Source organism: Drosophila takahashii, chromosome 2R, assembly GCF_030179915.1.
Source record: "Drosophila takahashii strain IR98-3 E-12201 chromosome 2R, DtakHiC1v2, whole genome shotgun sequence".
Taxonomy (NCBI): Eukaryota; Metazoa; Arthropoda; class Insecta; order Diptera; family Drosophilidae; genus Drosophila; species Drosophila takahashii.
The window spans coordinates 33,655,065-33,675,105 of NC_091679.1; the positions used below are offsets into that span (position 1 = coordinate 33,655,065).

Here is a 20,041-nt window from a genome sequence, read left to right on the forward strand (position 1 = left end):
ATGGATACAGGGTGCTTGAAGGCGATTGGATTAAGTCGATAAGTCCACGGGAGGGAGGTATAACTCCTCCACTCCCATGAATAACACAATAACACTGGCAGTACCTGCTGGTCTCTGCTTTATTAAAGGCAGGCGCTCTCATACAGCTTAAGCTGATTGATGTCGAGGGTTTTCAATTCACACATCTGCATAAAATAAATCCTAATGTGTGCGGCTGCCGATGTTGGTTTAAAGTTTATGGGAAACGAGTGAGTGAGCAGTTTCCTTTCAGCAACTTCTGCGGGTAAGCATATGAAGTGAAAACCATTGATTAAAATGTCAAATTTCATGAATTAATTAAGGTAAACCTCTCTAAATAGATAAAGGAAATCAATACAAGCTTTTAAAAAAGAGAGAACGCTATAGTCGAGTAATTCGACTATCAGATACCCGTTACTCAGCTAAAGGGAGTGCGAGGGAGATGGAGATATGCCATCGTCAAAGCTAGTGGCTTCATCCAGCGGCCATTTAATTTTTTGCTTATAACTTTTTAATGGATTGCACGATTTTAAAATTTTGGTCTTCATTTCGATAGGTTTTAATAAACAGAACAAAATGGCTTTTAAACTTTTACAAAATCTGTAAAGATGTGGGCGCCAGGCTTGTTTAAAAGTTCTTTAAAATCAAAATTATTTCAAAGGGGCGCGCGAAAAAAAAACGAGAAGTCAATTTATATTAAAGTTGTTAAGCTGAGTAACGGGTATTTAACAGACGAGCCACTCGACTATAGCGTTTCTCTTGTTTATTCATAGAATCGATCAAATCAGAATTAATTTGGAAAATATTTGCTTACTTTTATACATGTTTTTGTTTAATGATGGTTTTAGATATATTTACATTATTTTTAGCATTTATAATAATTTAGGCTTAATCAACATTTCAACAAATATAAATGAGGTCGTATCTTCGTTGCGATAGTGATACCAATTTATTCCTCGTCCGCTTGGTGATATTCCATCCTTGTAGAACTTTCCCGTAGGAAAACTGTAATTTAAATTTTAAGTAAGGCATTTAAAAAAATATTTTTTTTCTGATCATATATGTACCTGTAAGAACAACAGTTGTACCACCAGCCACCGCCGCTAGAGTAAGATTCAGCACAATTATGCGGACACACGTCATTATCTCGATCAATTGTCGAAAAAGAATGTCCATCATTGCATCTTAGGGAATCTTTGGCTGTACCAGAGTATGTACCAATCGAGTCTAGATGATACTTGTTTTCTTCGGAGCTAACCTTGAAGTTATCGTACTGCGCGTAGATAACCTCTCCATGTACATTTACTAACTTGATGTAGAGTTCATGAGGTTTTCTCTTTGTCAACTGGTGTAGTTTCTCAAGGCCAATAAAAAATTCGCCTGTTAAGTTGCCAAAGCCTTCCTTATATTCCTTCCAACTGCGTTTAAAGTCTACAGATCCGTCCTGCCGCCTGAGGACCACAATCCAGCCAGTAGAGTTGCAGGGAACTTCCATTAGAACATTTCCGGGGACTTTTAATACGTAAATGCCACTTGGACCGCTTTTAGGACACTCATCCGTTCCATTAAACTTCAAAATATTTTCAGAAACCGATTTAATCTGATTGCTGAGCCTATTGATCTGGTTATCCTTTGTCGAAATCTGTGCACTCAAGTCCTTAACTGCATTAGTTTTAATAATAAGTTCTTCTGCACAGTTTTTAATCTGATTAGTTTGATCCTTAATTTGGTTTTCGTTGTTTTTAATTTGTTTACTTTTGTCATTAATTTCCTTGTCGTTGATTTTAATTTGAGCCTCAGCATTTACTAACTGAATCTGTAAGTTTTTGATAATTTCCGTATTTTCAGAAACCGATTTAATCTGATTGTTGAGCGCATTGATCTGGTTATCCTTTGTCGAAATCTGTGCACTCAAGTCCTTAACTGCATTAGTTTTAATAATAAGTTCTTCTGCATAGTTTTTGATCTGATTAGTTTGATCCTTAATTTGGTTTTCGTTGTTTTTAATTTGTTCATTTTTGTCATTAATTTCCTTGTCGTTGATTTTAATTTGAGCCTCAGCATTTACTAACTGAGTCTGTAAGTTTTTGATAATTTCCGTCATATTGTCTACTTTTTCACTATAATATTTTATTTGTTTATTTTGAACGTCTATTTCCGTATCCTTGCATTTTAATTGTTCCGTTTTTTCATGTATTTCCTTATCTTTCACAATTATAACGTCTTTGATTTTTACTTGGCACTCGGAGTTTGCCAACTGGCTTTCCAAATTCTTAAGAGCTTCATTGGATTTAATTTGATTTTCTGCAATCGCCAATTTAATTTTCAGGTCTGTGATAATACTTCCATCACCCGCTGATTTTGATAGAACAGCATTATCCAGTAATGGCTTTAAAATCGTAAAGCAATATCCACTACACTTTGTTTCCAAATTTTCCTGCGGTAAATTGGCACCGTATCCAGGAGATAGCCCCTCCAATGCCGAAATCGCCAGAAGAACTACTAAAATCCCGGGCTTCATTGTGTTGAAAGTTGAAACATCGAAATTAAACTGAGCTTAAACCGAGACGAATCTGGAACTTTTAAACCTAATCTGTTCTACATTTCGGCAATGCCAAAATATAGAATATATTTTAATGAGATAAAGAATATAGATTGACGTACGAATTAATCGCATGACATATTTGGGGTTTTCTCACTGTAATTTTTTCCGTTTTATAAATGACTAGTGGCACAAATATATTTATGAACCATACACAGAGAAAATTTTGGCGTTATTAAATTGAGTGTTTTTATTCTCAGTTTCAGCAAAGGGTATTTGATAGTCGAGGTACTCGACTCTCTTGTGTTTTAATGTTATTTTCTTTAATCTTAAAATTTAAATTTTTCTATCTAAAGTAAAAACATATTTTGATTTAAATTGTAAAAACATCTATATTTTTGGTGTCAGTCTGTCTCCTGCTCTTGGTAGCAATCTTTTAGCTTGCATTAAAATACCCTCTGCAAAGTTATATTTATGTTCATTCTTATATGTGTAGAACCAAATACAAATATATGCCAACCCAATAGAATACCTCTAAAAACGGGTATAAAAATATTTTAGAAATTATAGTTAGGCCTTTGTAACTATTCTTAAAAGGCTTAAATATAATAGGAAAAATACATATAGTCTATCCATCATTCCTGTTTCCCTAAGGAGGCTGTGAGTAAGCGACTTTATGTCGACGTCAAAGGTGATTCGGTTTATTCGCACCGGCCTGGCAACCAACCAAAAGCTCTTTTTAGTAAAATAAGCCTAGAATTAGATAGTAAATAAAGCGATGTCCCAGGCGACTCCACAACCCAGTGATATGCAGTCCCTCCGCTGTCTGCACTGCATGAAGGTGATTCGTTGCTCCCGCTATGATACTAGTGAACTGGTGCGCCATATCAAGCAGGACCACCCAGAGATCTACGCGGTGACCAGTGACAAGATCAAGAATCTGCACAAGCTGGCCGCCGATCATGGCATCAGCGAAGAGCGTCTCTCGAAGATTAGCAAGATGACTGGGCTCTCGGAGTCCCAGATGGCCGAGGAGGCGGACAAATGTGAGTTTCTTGCTCAAAGAATATTAATATTTATTTAGTTAATATTTAAAATGGAAAGACATGGCCAAGAAGAAGAGTTCTACGCGGAGTGGTGGCTCCGGCGCTGGGGAGCCAGCGGCCTGCAGTGGGGCATCCTCGAAGGCGGAGAAGCCCAGCTGCCCGTGTCCATGTCCAGGTCCCTTGGACAAGGCGACGTCGCACCGAAGGAGCTGCTATCGGGCCTCCATTGAGCGCTGGTCTCCGGCGGAGGGTCGCATCTTCTGCCCCTGCTGCGCCTGCAGCAAGCGACCGCTGATCAAGGCCGCCTCGGAGATCGCGGACAACGGCTGCTGTGCCGCCTGGGTCGTCTCCTGCTGGCCCCTCTGCTTCCTGCCCTGCCTGATGTCCGGGGATAACAAGGAGTACCTGTACTGCTCCAACTGCCGCACCTTCCTCGGCATCTACGATCGCGAAAATCGCTGTGTGCAGCCCAGCAAGGAATTTGTTTCCTGCAGCAAGTCGGCCACGCCTCCGCCCAAATCGCCGCTCCATCCGCCGCCCGAAAAGTCCTAGAATAACTTTTATTGGACCTTGTATTTTTAGTTATTAAATTGTTTGTGAATCTTGTATATTGTATCCTGTAACAAAATTTTAATTGCAATAATAATTGTACATATGTCTTCATAACGTTAAATTAACCATTTCTTTCAAAACTTACCTACATTTTTATATTGTATCTTTTATTTCATTTGATTTTTTGCATGTTATACGGTAAAATAAATCAATGCCTCTATAATATTAAACAATACATAACAAATCACAAAATAAGCATGTAAAAAAAAACTATTTTATCTTTTACTATAAAAGATTAAAAAAAAAATAAGGAACAGTTTTAAAATAAATTTTTCGTTCACATCAGCCTCCTTCAGGTTCACAAAGGATAAGACGGATCCCTTGTTGCTCCCCCTGGACGTCCTGCCAGCCCGGTGGATATACGAGATCACATCCCTGGGAAAGTCGAAGTTGATCATGTTGATGCAAAAATTTCTGGTTTTCTGGCTCACTAAAAATTAAGTCCTTGGAAATTCGCGCCTTTTAAATGCATGTAAAGTTTTTCCATGACATGTAAACATCGCCAGACATTAGGGTTACCATAAGAAATAGCTAGTAAATAGCTAGCTTAGTGGCGGGAAAAAGTATGCTTTTAGGATATTCGGTATTCTTGAGCCATCCCGGTAAGGTCCTACTGATTCTGACGCTGGAAATTTACGATTCGGCTTTTTTATGATGGATTTGTCGCCAAACAACCAGATCGAGGACAGAAAACCCATCCTAACCGCCGACGGCCTGGTGCAGACTTCCAACTCCCCCTTCGAGCCGACCATATCGCAGGAGACGCAGACATCCAACGGCATCGGTGGCCAGTTGACGGTGGACCAGTTGGACATTGAAATTCTGCCGATAATCTACGACATTGTGCGCTGGTGGGTTTGGTTTGGTGATCACGGACTTTCGGAGGCCATTGAACCTGTCCGGATAACGCCGAAAATAGCCGGAATGCGTCAACAAGTGCGCACTTAAATGGCGACCTTATATAACCAGGTGTCTTTGTGTGTTTTCAGCGTGGAAAAGGATCCCCTGGAGAACGCCGTCAAGCTGCGAGAGTCGCAGGATTGCAACCACAAGGTGGGTCAAGGAATTGCGAGATTCCCAAGGTTCTAATATGTAGGGGGTTCCCTTTTCCAGATCTTTGAGCTGCAAAAACGCTTCGAGTCCGCCCGCGAGCAAATCCGCCAGCTGCCCGGGATCGATTTCAACAAGGAGGAGCAGCAACAGCGACTGGAACTGCTGCGAAATCAGCTTAAGCTCAAGCAGCAGCTGATACGCAAGTACAAGGACACAGAGTTCTAGGCGGGATCCAGGCAAGATGGTGCTGCGACTGCTGATGCGCTACCTGGCCAACAACGAGCAGCTCATCCAGCGCATGGCCGAGAGCTATCCCATGAGACGGGCTGCCCAGCTGGTCGTTTCCCTCATGTACCGCACCAAGGACTTGGCCAGGGAGCAGGGACTGCACGAGATGACGCCAGAGCGCTTCAAGTGGGTTCAAAACCCTTAAAAGATATCCTTGAGTTAAATAACATTTCCAAATTGCAGATCCTTCGTTGACATGTTCAAAAACAATGTGCGGCAAGAACTGGAGGGAGTGAAGAAGGAGCTCAATAGCAAGAAAAAGAACTAGGAATTCACTTGGTCAACTACAGCAATTGTAAATACGCGGCAAGATAAATTTTAGTCAGCTTTAGTAAACACAGATGAATAAACATTAAAGCCAGAACATTAAACGCCACATCCTTTACCTTTTTGTAGTCAAGAAGATTGCTTTTATTGAATGGATCGAGAAACTAGGTAGTCCTTATTCATTTTCCAGTGACATAAGTGATCTTAACTCTAAATAACAAAAGAAGGGGAATTCAGATTGTCATTCTGAAACCATAGTTTTACAAAGGAAGCAATCAAAATGTAACCTAATGTATGCATTCACAACGCTTTAAAGTTCTAACTTTATAAATAAACATTTTTTTTCGTTCATGTCGGTGAATATCCAAATTCAAATTTCATTTACATTGGGTATAACTTAAGAAAATTCAAATTTTTAGTCTTGTCAGTTCATTAAGATATAAGAAAAAGTTAAATTTAGTACAATGAAAAAGTTATCAAATTAAGAACAAGAACATAATTGAGTTCGATAAGTCCGAGATTATTTAAAGAAAGTATGTTTAAATTAAAATTCATGTAGCTTGTCATCTTTAGTCTTAAATCTAGAAAACAAAAAAAAAATCGAATTCGGTTTGGCATTTCGCACAGTGTACAGTGGACGAGAACGGGACACGGAACAGTTTATTGAGGCAAACGCCCCTTAAGATCAGAGGTCCGGACTGGAGAGTAGGAAAATAGATTTCAAAAATACTTTTTAGCTTAGAAAACTAGAAAGAACAAAATTGTCACTCGGTGAGGCCCGTCGGCGCGACTTCAGCGGCGGAGGGGGCAGAAATGTCGCCAAGGGGCAGACCTAATCCAGACGACCCATTGGATTGGCCTGCTCCACCGCCAGAGGGAGTCGGTCGATTATTTCGTTTCCGCTTGCCGCCCCGCCGACTGCCGCCCTCGCGCTTGTCTCCGTTCTGCTTCTCGTCGCCGGCATCCTTGCTGCATCCCGCTCCCGAGGAGCTGCCCTGGCCCTGCTGGCGGTGCTGGTTGTTGCTGCCATTGCTGCCGCCGTTCTGCGAACGCGACTGCATCTTGGCGGGCTTGGGCCGATAGGGGGAGGCGGCGGCATTCGGCAGCGGGCGCAGGATGTTGCCCACCGCCTTGGTGCGTCCCTCGCGGAAGACCAGCCGCTGGCCGGCGCGTATGTACTCCGGCTGCTTGATGAACCGGAACTTCACATGCGCCTTGTCGCCTGTTCGCAGGCAATCGCGCGACATGTGAATGATCGAGGCCGTCTGGCGGATGCTGCCGCAGTGGACCATGGCCTGGTAGCGTGCCGATATCGTTGTGGGGTGGTGCAGCACCAGAATCTCGCCCTCGAACTCCCAGCAGGCCTGCGGCTTGAGATCCTGCGACACCATCACCATGCCCTTGCGCAAATACGCTCGCTTGATCTTCTTTAGCGCGAAGCTGGCCGTTTGGCCGCAGCGCACGCGTGCCACGTTCATCCGCTTGCGATGGATGCTCTTGATGGTGATCGGCACGAATCCGCCCACTGCATCGGGACCCAGCATCAGGCCGTCGTTGAGCCGGATGGTTCCCTGCAGGCAAGTGCCGGACACCACTGTGCCAACACCCGGCACCGAATACACGTCGTCGATTTGAAACTCGGCCGGCAGACTCTCCGAGCCGGCCATGCGCGTGCTTAGCAGATTAAGGAACATCTTGAGCAGCTCCAGATTATCACCGGTCACATTCGATACCTGGAAGATGGGGCACAGGCGCTCGCTAACGAAATTCGTGGCGCTTAGCACAACATCGTCGTGCGAACGCACCACCACCGGCACCTTGCGGCAGCCCTGCGATTTGAGCATCTTGAATAGCAGCTTCATGTTGTCCTGCAGCACATTGGCCGGGCACATGTCGATTTTAGTGACCACCACAAAGACAGGAACGGCGAGGGCAAGAGCCAAGCCCAGATGCTCCTTAGTCATGCCGATGATGCCGGCATTGGCGCCAATCTGCGAAGGAGAAATCCAGAGTTGAGCTCTATAAAGCGACTAAGCTAAAGCAAAGTACCCACCATCAGCATGCCAAAGTCGGGAGCATGACCCGTCATGCCGAAGACGGTGGTTTTCAGGTAGCGCTCGTGCCCCGCCAGATCGATGAAGGTTATCACCTTGGCCGAGTTCTCGCAGATCTTCACCCAATCGAGGTGGCCGTGGTCCGGCTTGTTGACCACATTGCCCACACCATCGAAGCCGAGAATGTCGTTGCCCACAGAGCTGGTGCGCCCACTCTCGATCTCGTGCTTGTGACGGAACAGTCGCTGCCGGGCATGGCCCCGTCCATTGTCCAACTCGCCGTGGGTGAGAACGCCCAGCAGCGTGGACTTGCCAGCATCCACGTTGCCCACAACGGCCACCCTGGAGAATCGGGAAGTTTTTAAAATTGGCCTTATACGGATATCAGTGCTTTAACTCACCTTATCTCCATAAAGTCGGTCGTCTCGATATGCTTTCGGATGAGGAACTGCGCCGATTGGCCCTTCTCGGCCCGTCGCTCACGCAGTTTGACCACATCCGCGTCTATATTGGCCGCCAGAAGGTGTAGCGTAGCCACGGAGGCCTCAAATTGCTCCGGATTCAGGCCGTTGTCGCTGCCATCTATTAGGAAAAAAGGAATTCCATTAGTTAAGGTAGGTGCAGATTAAGGGTACGGTTTAAGACATATATTTTACTTATATTTATACTTAAAGAAATGATCAATCATATCATATATCTTATCATTCTTAAAATTTTATGATTTTGAAATATATTTGTGCAATTTTTTATTCATTGTTTTTGATAAGAAACTAATAAATTTAAGAAATTTTGAAATCCAATGGAATGAATCACTATTAGGAAAGATTTGTTGAGGGTGGAACCTAATTTTTTAAATTTTATGATTCTAAAAATGGTATGATTTTAAAATACATTTGTGCACTTTTTTATTAATGGTTTTTAATAAGAAACTAATAAATTTCACAAACTTTGAAATGGAAATAGGTTGAATGAATCACTATCAGGAAAGATTTCTTGAGAATACACCCATATTCTAACTTTTATAACAACTTTTATAAGAATTTTGGAAGCACTCACCCTCGCCCACGCCAATCTCGTAGATGGTCTCCCCGCAGTTGTCGGCTATGCGGTCCTGAAGCCTCTTCTGCAGCAGCTCCAGCTGCTCGTCGGTGGGCTGGACCAGGACATCCTTGCCCCGGATGCTGGAGTAGTCCACACTCAGGGCGGCCATCTGCTGCGGCAGGCCGTCCACGTTGAAGATGTTGCTCCGGGCCGTCTTGATGCCCACGCCCACACCTACGGCCACGCCCCCAGCCCCGCCATTCGGGGCGCTCTGTACGTTATTCATAGTGCTGCTAGTAATTGTCGGTCGCCTCACTGTATCCTTGGAATCATTGGAATCTGTGTGTGAGTGTGCAGGTTGATGGTGATGCTGGATAGTTGATGAGTTCTGCAAGAATCGAAGAGCAAGTGCATCCGGTTAGGAGGTGGTGCTTTGGAGAGGCGACTGGCTGCTATTCCGACCTAGCCTACGCCCATTTGGCTGAGTTGTGCTTTCGTCTTAGGCCATGTCTTTGCTGCTTGCATTGCGATGGTGAAATAAAATTGAAGAAGCCAACGACGCTGCTTTTATAGCAGCCCCGCGAGGATGATGAAATCCGAAGCTACGCATGATGCAATATTCGTTCTACTTGAATTCTCCAAAGAGAGCGGAAAAGCAGGGGAGAGTCGGAAGAGAGTTCCGGGAAGTTGCCGCGTTCTTCAAACATTTTGTTAGAAAGTGAAATTACCGTTATCGCTCGTTTCTGTTAACCCTATATTAAAGGTTTTACTTCGATTTTAGGATGCACTATCATATATCCTTAGTTTGTATTATACAAAAAGAAAATAAAGAAAGTAAAGCTATGCATGATGCAATATTAGCATAAGATTGTTTACTTCAAAGAGAGGCATAAAAGATAACAGAAGAGAGCACAGGAAGAGAGTTATAAAAATCCCTTAATTCTTTTCATTTCGTTTTGAAGTGAAATGACTATTATCAATGGGAATTATTACTTACCCAAATGTATGTTGATAAGAAACATTTTGACATTAAATTATTTAAGTAACCTTTCTTCAATATATAACATGAAATAATTATTTTTAGTAAAATACAACCGCATTATTCATTTCTAAAAAAGTTCCTAAGAAGCAGCAGGGGTTGTATCCCAAGTTTACTCATAATTTCCGTTCAAGACCCCAAGCCAAAAGTTGAAAACAAACAAGTCCATCTAGGGTTAAGAACAGCTGATGGCCGATTTGTATTTGTTTATATAATAACGCTTTGTTGACGTACACAAAGCGCAGATAAATAGCAACAAATGGCATTAGTTAGTACGCATTTTTCGCCGTTTATTTATAGGCGGCAAACAAAGAGCGCAGGTAATGTGCGTATGTGTGAGTGTGCCAAACATATGTACTATGTACCTGCGTACAAACATACATACTTGTATTTTGGCAAACCAAAACAAACACAATATTTGCATATTATGCGCCAATTTTTTCGGTTTCTTGGAGCGGCGGGAGGTTGGGGAAAGTTTAGTGGTGTCCATTGAGTAACCATATAAACAGTAAATCAGCTGAATTACCCTTTGTAGTCGAATGTTGAACTTGGCAATTAAAAGTGAAAGGACACTGGGGAACACAGGAAAACAAACGAGGATGTCGCCCCCGCCACTTACAGTTCATATAGCCTTTTGTGCTCCTCCTGTTCCTTGGGTGTCTGCCTCTAAATCTTATGGTTTTTAAACCGAATTGTACATAATTTGTTTAGCTTTTCCCGTAAAATTGTTTTCCGTGTCCCGAAGCCACGTACCGCACGGCGTTGCCAGATCTATTGAGTATCGAATGTACCTGATGCTACTTATCGATAGCTCTCTTTGATTGAAAATAAATAGGGGGATTCCCTAAACTGTTGAATTGCTGAATTGTTAAATTTTGGTCAGCTGTTAATCAGCTGTTCCATACAAAGTCAACTTTCAGAAATTTCAGCAATTCATCAGCCTCGGGGCTGCTGAAAATTTTGTTGAATTGCTGAAAACCCAGAGTTGTCACCTTTTTTTAAAAGTCGTGGCAACTCTGTAACATTTTAGTATTACCAGTACGCATTATTTATTTTAAAATCAACTTAGAAAGCATATTTGTGGTTGTTTTTACCTTGGTAACACTTTTAGACAGTAACTAGCAATAATAAATCAAATTTTACATGCTTTAAGTTCCGTGAAATTTTTCAACAAATAACAGCTGTTTGAAAATTCAACAGGAACCATTTTGGGTCGTTCCCTTAATTGCTGAAATTTTTTGTTGAATTTTCAACAATTCAGCAATTCAACAGTTTAGGGAATCCCCCTAATGTATATTTGGGTAATTACCCGAAATTTATTTAAACACATATCTTATTTAGCTTACCTTATTCATAATTATATGCATTTTTGTTTACTTATTTTATGTATTCATATATAAGCTAACTAAATTGTATATTTCTAAATTAAGAAATAGTTAAAATATGTTTTTTTATATATTCAAAATAATGCCAATTATCCAACTAAATTTTATAAACTTTAATCTTAAGATTATTAGAAACAAAACTTGTTATTGTACTCGATATGGCTTAAAGTGAAGAATAATTTAAAAACTTATTTTAAAACAATTATTTTATTTATTTATTTTGTGCTTTTTTTGCAGCATTTTTAAAAAAATAACGTTCTAAATTGAAATAAAAGTATTTCTGGTATTTGGTAAGGTTCCATCTCTAATAAAGCAGGTCGAAGATAATATGAGATGAATCGTTTTCCGTTCATTGTGAAATAAATTTGGAATAAAACCGGAGGGCACCACTCGGCTATACCTTATCGACACTATAAACATTGGCGCAGCCATGGAGAGCGGAAACTTGGAAGGTACCGCCACCGCAGAAGGGGCAGCCTGTGCAAATGACTCATCGCCATCGCTGAACGTTCTGTGTGCGATTTGCAACGAGTTTTTCCGGGCGAACGACATCATTTTCTCGACCGCCAGCTGTGGCCACGTTTTCCACAAGGATTGCCTCAACCGCTGGCTAAACACATCGCACACCTGCCCGCAGTGCAGGGGCGCCTGCACCCGGAACCGCGTCCACCGGCTGTACCTGAACTTCGCCGAGCCCACGGAGTACGATGATGCGGATCCGCCCAAAGCGCAGAGCATCGAGTGGGTGCCCATGGATCTGGACAGGAACAGCTTTCCGGATGCCCACCTGCCGCCCGAGGGAGCGGTGCAGTGCGGCACCAACGAGGACGGATTGCCCACGTATGTGGCCAGAGGCTACTACCACGATGATCTCCTGCCCTCCGTTTATGTGCCGGAAAAGAAGGCTGCCTTCGGATCGCATGCCTGCAGGGCCCACATCCTTACCGATGACGTGGAGATCTTGGTGCTGAACGACTGTGACTACAAGTGGGTGCCCGGTGCGCATGGCTCCTATCCGCGGGATGCCCTGAAAACGGGCTACTCCGAGTTGCACGAGGTGACCTACACGGGTCGCGGACTCTACGAGGGCGTTCTTCGACTGGGTAAAGTGCATCCCTCCCACAAGGTCATGTACATCCCGCATCGCCATCAGGAGGTCAACGTCAACACCTATGAGGTCCTGGTAGTCACACCACGCGAGCAGGCCGAACGATAACCTGGAATCTCCTTACGCCTTATTATTGTACGAATCTGTGTTATGTGTATGTACGTTGGATACATTTAAGAATCTTAAATTCCCCATGTGATTATATTTCTCCCAATCCCAGTAGCTCTTTGTCATATTCTCAAAGTGTTTGTCTAGACCTCACTTATCTCTTATGTGAATCTTGTACTCTCGAAATTTTATTGTACAGTGGCTTTAGCTTGAAATGTGATCACTGATCAGCATGGTAACGAGTAAATAAAAACCAAAACGGTCTTTAAAAGAACATTTTTCTATTGTAGTTTATCAATTTTTCTTATCATTGCAGGCCATTGGCTCTCAAAAGTATGCAACCCGTTGCTAAAATTCGGGAAAAACCCCCTTTGACAATATTTTCAGGACTGAAATATTCGCCATATTAGTAAATAAAGATTGCTGATTGTCTGTAGAATTTCCGTAACCGCATTTCTTATCTGTATTACCAGAAGATAATTAGATAATGCCTTCACAAAAACCTTATCCCAAGACTCCTGCTGTTAGAATGGTCAGTTCGATAAGAACGGAAATCCCGAAGTAGGTAAAATCTTTAAGATATTAATGAAGATGCGGGGTTACTTCAAATAGATTTTTTTCTGATGTTCATTTACTGCTGACCATCCGAAGTAACTAGTTCGGTCCATTGCCTCCATTATAAAAAGTAATATTTTGAAATATTTAAAATTCTATACATTTAAACAACGCAATGGAAGCCAAAGCACCGGTTAAATCATCGTCGTCGTTTGGAGTTATTTGTGCCATATGCACCGAGTTTTACACACCCCACGATGTGATATTCTCTTCTGTCAATTGTGGTCATATTTTCCACAGATCCTGTCTTACACGCTGGCTTAATTTATCCCTGACGTGTCCGCAATGCAGAGGGAGCTGTCACAGGGGTAATATATACCGGATATTTTTAAACTTCTCAATAAAAGAAGATGCTGCTGGCGAGAGTCCAATCAAGCAGCCAGTTCAATGGGTTCCTCTGGATTTTAACTCCAAAAAGCTACCGAAAGGCGTAGTTAAATGTGGATATGATAACAAGGGTAACTCCACATTTGTGGCTCGCGTCTACTTGAAAGACGATTTGTTGCCAGCAAGCTATGTGGCAAAGAACAAAACTGCTCTGTGTTCCTGGGGCTGTCAGGCCTATCAGTTCACTGAAGTGGAAGTTCTAGTTTTGACCGATTGCCATTACAAATGGGTAGCAGGCACCAATGGAAGTTACTCATCGGATGCTCTTCAAACCGGATACACCGAAGATGGCGAAGTACTCTACACGGGACGTGGCCTGTATAAGGGCGAAATACGACTGGGAAAAGTGCATCCATCCCACGAGGTGATGTACATACCGCATCGGGGTCTGGAAGTAAATGTACCTGACTACGAGGTCCTGGTGGTAGACCCTCGATAAACTTAATTATTCCTAAATAAAACGACTTGCTGCTTAATTAATCTTCATGTTTGTATTTTTTATTTGAAATGTGTTAGACGCTATTTAATTTCTGATTAGTGTTTTGAACCTACGCATGTTGTGAACATAATGATTATGCCTAAACAAAGGAGTTTAAGTATTTCTATAAGACTACTCGTACATTTATACAATTCATATTTCTCACTGCACTCCGGCTTGGCTTTGTTGTTCCAACAGAGGGCCTCACAAAATTTGCTTTAAAAATACGTTTAGCTTGTATAATTCGTTTAATAAATCTGCCCAATATGCTCTGTAACATGACATTTAATATATATGTATATATTTAGCTAAAATACAAATTTATATGCTCAACATGCTTTCAACATTTAACCAACAGGTTTTTTTTACTTTTCAATAGAAATAGGATTTTTTTTGTTGTTTCATTGACTTTGTACTTAGTTTCTAAACAGTTGTATATATAAATATAAAAATGAGTGTGTGACTGTATTTTTTGTGGGAGTGTTTATGTGGTGTGTGACTACATAAGACATTTAAATATATATAATTGGTATTTACAATCGAATCCGATATATAATGCATGCAAGTGTTGTATTGTTTGTTTGCTAATTGAGCCTGAATTTGAGTTGCATCTGATTTGTGATTGGGCTGAATTGGTTATTTTGGTTAAACGTTTGAGCTCAGTTTAAGACGAAAAACAGTCTACGTGAATATACACCTCCATTGGGATACAATTACGGCATACAATTCAGGGAACAACGAAGAACTTCTAAACAGACTTGAAAACATTTTTAGTATATGTGGAAGTGGCTGAGGGATGACTCTCTATAAACTATATTAACTAGTTTACAAATGTATTTTGCTGCCCTGACGACGATCCGTTTGTCTGTCTCATTTCTGGGCCGACAGGTAGTTCATGTACTTGGTGGTCTGCTGGGCATTCCGAACCAGTTCGCTCTCCTCCTTTCCCGAGGGCTGCTGCTCCTGGCCCTGGCCACCTTGAGCCGGCCAGTTCTCCTCGTTCTGTGGCTGATGGACGTCCGGCTGCGAGCGGCGCGTGAAATGGCGATGCCGCTGGTGCGGATGTTGTTGCTGATGTTGCGGCGAAGTCTGCTGGCGGCGATCGAACGAGCTGGACGCTTCGCTGGCCAAACTGCTCTGGCTGCTGTAGCGCGGGAATCGCGGACCACCGCTGCCTCCATGAGTGGGACTCTGGTTGTACCTGTAGCCACCCTTGTCCATTTGGGACTTTGGTGGTCTTGGCAGCGTGCGAGCCCTCGAGGAGCTGCGACTATTCGACTCCGGTCCGTTGGAGTTGTACGCACAGTTCTCATCCTGGTAGCCAACGTTTATGGCATTGTTGGAGCGCCGCCAGGTATCGCTGTGTATTTTCTGGTGGCCGCCCTGATGTTGCTGCTGCATCTGTTGCTGCTGCTGCTGTTGTTGCTGCTTCTGGAACCGCGGCGGCTTGTCGTAGGTGTTGCGGTTGTTGAACCGCCCATTCCGCTTGTAGTTGTTACCGCGCTCGTAGTTGCTAATGTACGAGCGCTCGCTGCGATCGTCGCGATCCCGCTGATCCCAATTCGAGTTGACGATGCTGTTGTAGTTGCCGCCGCCAGACATGTTGCGCTCGATCCGCTCCTGCGAGTGTTTCCTCCGGTCGTGGATGCTGTACAGTCGCAGGTTGCCGCCTCCCTCGCTGCGCACGCTGTGGTGGTCATCGTCGCAGCTCACGCTGAACCGCCGCTGCTGGTCGCGTGACCGTCCGTTGCTCTGGTCCCCTTCGTGATTGCGGTTGAAGCGTGTCTTCCGCCAGCTAGGGAGCGGCTTGCTCTCGTCCCGATCCTCGCTGCTGGCCATGGATGGATACTGGTCGGAGTTGGTGCTGTGAATGATGTATACGGTTATATCGGTGGTACATAATAAGATTAAAAAATAACTTATAAATGAAAAATTTTAAATATAAATAGCAATGTTCTCGCCATTGAAACCAATTAATAACTGGGAGAAAATGACTATCGAGTTTCATAAATTTTTGATTTGAGGTCCTTAAATAAACTGAATAAAATTAAATTAACATATTAAACTACGCAAACAATAAATATTTCAAGTTTAAAATTGTTCTCAAAACATAAACTCCAAAATGAGATCAAAAAACATAATTTAATTTGTCTAATATTAATTGTTCGAAATCGAACTATCATAAAATAAAATCAAACAAAAGGTTTGCTAGTAAATGAATAATATATTTTCCGTGACTTACTTAAAGGACTTGACTCAATCTTGGAATTTTCGCTATAAATAAATCACAATTGAATTTTTAATATTATACATAGAAGTTTAATTAATCTTATTTATTGAATACCTATAAGCTCATCGAAAGATTGTTATCAGTCAACACTGATATATAATTTGTGATTGATTATAACCTTTATACACACGTTTTCTTTGCAAATAAAATGTTTTTTAAATACAGATTGACCAAAAAATAGTCATGAATTGAATATTGGTCAAATAAACGTGCGAATAAACGTATTACCTTAATCATAATTTGATTAGTTAAATCACCAATAAATATTTAATACATACTCTATGCTGGGTGGCTGTTGATGCTGCTGGTGATGTTGTGACTGCTGTGACTTCAGAGGCCGTGGAACTTGACGAGGTTGAAATCCGCGACGCCGGTGGCCAAGTGCAGCAGAGTTGTTGGCAGGATATGAGTGGCCTCCGGCTTCCGAATACCGATCGTCGCCCTGGTCCGCCTCACCGTAGCCTATGTCGCAGAAGGAGTCCTCGCAAACCTGTTCGCTCCACTTCTTCGTCGACGAGGGGGGATCGAAGGAGTCCTGATCCTGGCCGGATGTGTTGGCACTGCTGCCGTTCTCCGACTGCTGATGCTGGAGTTGCTGCTGCTGCGGGTGTCCATCTTCAGAGGGATGGCTGGCGCCATTATTGTTGACCCCGTCCTCCTCGCCCTCCTCCACCACCAGGAAGTTGGTGTACATCGCCTCCAGGTCGTGTCCGATGTGCTTGAAATGGCTGTAGAAGAGGTCCAGCACCATCACCAACATGGCCTTCACCTTGGCGGTCAGCGCTGGCTGCATGATCAGATGCCGGCGAACGTGGAAGAGCAGCAGATCGATCTCCGCCTTGTGGCGCTTCCGCATGATCTCCCCATTGAGCGTGATCTGCGACAGCACCAGACGGGCGATCCGTGTGCCCAGCACCACCGACGTGTCGTTCAGCTCCCGGGTGAGCAGGTCCAGCAGGGATTCCCCCAGAATGGTGATTGGGGCATTGTCCGCCAGCCGCACCCTGTGGTAGTACTCGCCCAGCAGCGTGATCGAGTTGTACAGCCGGTTCTTGTCGTGCAGTCGGTATGTGTCCGCGTTCAGAAAGTTCGTCTCCAGGATCTTGAGCATGGCGCTTCGCACCTTCGTCTCCTTCATCGCCAGGGCGTCGAAGTTTCGCGACGAGAAGAGCAGCGCGAACTTCAGCGCCGTGTCGCCATCGCCGAGCGCCTTGTCATTCAGGTACTCCATGGATTCGCTGCAAATGAGAAGGGTATAGATGATTATAATTATTATTATTATTATTTATTGTTTTTCGAACAAAATTGGTTCTTAAATCTAATGACATAAATTTGTACATTAATAATTGAAAATACAGAATGACAAATATAATTAAATCGAATTTAAAAACAAAGGAAGAGGTTTTGGGGATAAGTCGCAATGTTAAGATAGGATAAGGATAGAATAGCTTATAGCAAACTGGAACTGTTATTTTTTAGGTATGAGAGAAGTTTTGTCTTAAATAGTGGTGCACTCCTAGTTTCTTTCATGTTGAAACAAAAGAGTATTACTAGTATTTAGGTTGAATAATCTCTTTTAGACTGCTTATTCATATCTGTATTTCTTTATATTTAAATGTAAAAAATTTGCAAGTTCAGTATAATTATCATGCCATTAAATATGTTTTACTACTTTTTATTGCCAGGGCTTTCACTACAACTTGCTTTAACGCCCCACTATTTTTACCCCAACCGTTGATATGTTATTGTACACACTTATACGATCGGTTCGCAGGCACAGCAGCATTATCTGATAAGCTCAAGCCGCGAACTATTTGCTCAGCAATTTACTCGAGCATGAGCCTGAGAGAATCGGAGGGAAAAGTGTTCACTTTGAAATGAATTGATGGCGCCGATGTCTCTCTAGCCGTGATTATTTGTATGAAAAGCTGTAAATTTTTAAGACATGCTGACGTTCAAGCAACCTGGCCGCAAACAACAAACTCGTGCACACACATATTTAGATTTACAGTGCTTTTCATAAATATAAATCGATTTGGAAAACGAGAAAAACTAAATTAATTTTTAAATAAAAAAAATATATAATCTTACAATTATTTCAAGATTTTATGACAAATCGAGTAGGAGAAAAAAGCTTTTTTAGAACTTATTTTCAAGGCAAATTTAACGCCTAAAATAAATTAATTCCCGCACTTTGATTTGTTATTCGCCTTCTGCAGGGCAAAATACATATATTTCCAACAGCGTACTCCAAACCCTCAAAAAATAGATTTATTTGTATGGGAAGTTCTAACGAACGAAGAAATGGCATAAGTCCCCCAAGTAAACCCATTAGTCATGCCAGTTTTTATGGTGAGGTAGAAATACGGCTTGGCTGATCGTTTATCGAAATGGAGAGACGTGCAACAAGTGGTGTTATCGAAGGATGAGCTTTAAAGGATTTCCTAGTTTTACACTAATGCACCGCACTGTAGCCTCTCACCGGGTATTTATACGCTAGAAGAGGTGCCGAGCATACACACTACTTATGATATTATTAATCATCAATGGGCGAACCAATAGAAAGGGGGAATCGGAGGGGGAGGACTTGACACATACCACAGCATCGACTCGTCGCGCACAATGTTGCAGTAGTCCGTCTCGATGGTCTTGATCTTGGAGTTCAGCACGATGCCGTCGTCCTGCAGATCGAGGTTTCTCATCAGGGCGATGATGTGGTCGTAGGCACAGCCACCTGTTGGAATTTGGTAGGCGGGGGGGCCTGCGTTTATCAAGGTGCAAACGTCCCGCAGCCGCGCCCCCGCCCCCTCTCCCACTCCCTGCGTACTGTGACCACTGTCCACCGCACTGTTGTTGTAGCTGTTGCCGTAGGTGGTGTTGTTGGAGCTGCCGCCGCTGCTGTTGTTGGTGTTGGCCATTTCCATTTCTCGCCGCGATCACCGCCGATTGTTGTTGTTATCGCACCGTTGTTTGTCTGCCTGCCCCTTCCACACACTTCTGTTTGTCTGTATATGTGCTGCGCTGGTGTGTGTGCACTGGTCGTCGGTCCACCAAATAAGAATCAGCGTTGACAAAGGTGTCGAAATGCGCACGCCAAGTTAAGCACCTTTTCGCCCAGCTTCCGCTTCGGGTGCAAGTGCAGTTAGCTCACTGGGACCCACGGTCGATTGGAACGCAACTAACGAACGGAATTAAATGCACAAATCAACTGCTATTCCTATTTATTATTGCTACTCGACGACTTTTATAGTTGTGTATTAGTGGTGGCACCGATGGCACTGTGCCACTATCGAAAGCGAACGGTGTGCTTTCGCAAACCGCGCAATAGTGCTGCCGCCGGTATCGATTAGTCCGCAATGGTGCCAGGAAGACAGTGGGAAAAAGGCTAGATTTTATTTTGATAGGTGAACTAAACAAAAGTTAAGTTCGAATGGCATTTCATGGTTTATGGGAGCTATAAGATACAGCGGTCCGATCCGGCTCATTCCGACATATGTACTACCTGCAATAGAAAGAAGACTTTTGGGAAAGTTTCATAGCGATTGCTTTAAAACTGAGAGACTAGTTGGCATAGAAACGGACAGACGGACATGACTTGATGTGCCCATTGGTGGTTCATGTTTATCAACCAATGTAATCCAAGCATTCGATCTTATGAACTGAAAAAGATTTTTAATTTATTAAAACCAGATCACTTAAGATTCCGAAAA

The 20,041-nt window shown here is 42.9% G+C and overlaps 7 protein-coding genes across 8 annotated transcripts; 5 read left to right on the top strand and 2 right to left on the bottom strand.

Moving 5' to 3' along the window:
* The first annotated feature begins 3,238 nt into the window (after positions 1 to 3,238).
* On the top strand, positions 3,239 to 4,252 carry LOC108069284 (uncharacterized). Its single transcript, XM_017159289.3, has 2 exons — positions 3,239 to 3,606; positions 3,665 to 4,252. Exons 1-2 carry the CDS (start codon positions 3,339 to 3,341, stop codon positions 4,156 to 4,158), a joined length of 762 nt encoding a protein of 253 aa, XP_017014778.1. The 5' UTR covers positions 3,239 to 3,338; the 3' UTR covers positions 4,159 to 4,252.
* Positions 4,253 to 4,815: 563 nt separating this feature from the next.
* On the top strand, positions 4,816 to 5,496 carry MED9 (mediator complex subunit 9). The gene is made up of 3 exons (XM_017159439.3): positions 4,816 to 5,069; positions 5,208 to 5,271; positions 5,332 to 5,496. Exons 1-3 carry the CDS (start codon positions 4,870 to 4,872, stop codon positions 5,494 to 5,496), a joined length of 429 nt encoding a protein of 142 aa, XP_017014928.1. The 5' UTR covers positions 4,816 to 4,869.
* A 16-nt stretch (positions 5,497 to 5,512) lies between these two features.
* On the top strand, positions 5,513 to 5,930 carry LOC108069378 (protein NCBP2AS2 homolog). Its single transcript, XM_017159440.3, has 2 exons — positions 5,513 to 5,685; positions 5,743 to 5,930. Exons 1-2 carry the CDS (start codon positions 5,513 to 5,515, stop codon positions 5,825 to 5,827), a joined length of 258 nt encoding a protein of 85 aa, XP_017014929.1. The 3' UTR covers positions 5,828 to 5,930.
* Positions 5,931 to 5,940: 10 nt separating this feature from the next.
* GTPBP1 (GTP-binding protein 1) lies at positions 5,941 to 10,741 on the bottom strand. Of its 2 annotated transcripts, none has more exons than XM_017159437.3 (5): positions 10,580 to 10,741; positions 8,937 to 9,309; positions 8,282 to 8,462; positions 7,880 to 8,222; positions 5,941 to 7,817 (listed from the first exon to the last, which is right to left on the bottom strand). In XM_017159437.3, exons 2-5 carry the CDS (start codon positions 9,205 to 9,207, stop codon positions 6,591 to 6,593), a joined length of 2,022 nt encoding a protein of 673 aa, XP_017014926.2. In that variant the 5' UTR covers positions 9,208 to 9,309; positions 10,580 to 10,741; the 3' UTR covers positions 5,941 to 6,590. The 2 variants fall into 2 exon arrangements, with proteins under 2 accessions (XP_017014926.2, XP_070068704.1); XM_070212603.1 differs by lacking the exon at positions 10,580 to 10,741 and adding an exon at positions 9,384 to 9,548.
* Positions 10,742 to 11,646: 905 nt separating this feature from the next.
* LOC108069265 (uncharacterized) lies at positions 11,647 to 12,837 on the top strand. The gene has a single exon (XM_017159269.3). The coding sequence runs from the start codon at positions 11,776 to 11,778 to the stop codon at positions 12,559 to 12,561; it is 786 nt and encodes a 261-aa protein (XP_017014758.3). The 5' UTR covers positions 11,647 to 11,775; the 3' UTR covers positions 12,562 to 12,837.
* LOC108069258 (natterin-3-like) lies at positions 12,794 to 14,002 on the top strand. Its single transcript, XM_044395934.1, has 2 exons — positions 12,794 to 12,803; positions 13,524 to 14,002. The coding sequence occupies exons 1-2, from the start codon at positions 12,794 to 12,796 to the stop codon at positions 14,000 to 14,002; spliced, it is 489 nt and encodes a 162-aa protein (XP_044251869.1).
* A 37-nt stretch (positions 14,003 to 14,039) lies between these two features.
* Positions 14,040 to 19,619, bottom strand: LOC108069380 (GATA zinc finger domain-containing protein 10). Its single transcript, XM_017159442.3, has 3 exons — positions 18,930 to 19,619; positions 16,610 to 17,569; positions 14,040 to 15,905 (listed from the first exon to the last, which is right to left on the bottom strand). Exons 1-3 carry the CDS (start codon positions 19,253 to 19,255, stop codon positions 14,912 to 14,914), a joined length of 2,280 nt encoding a protein of 759 aa, XP_017014931.3. The 5' UTR covers positions 19,256 to 19,619; the 3' UTR covers positions 14,040 to 14,911.
* Between the last annotated feature and the right edge of the window lie 422 nt (positions 19,620 to 20,041).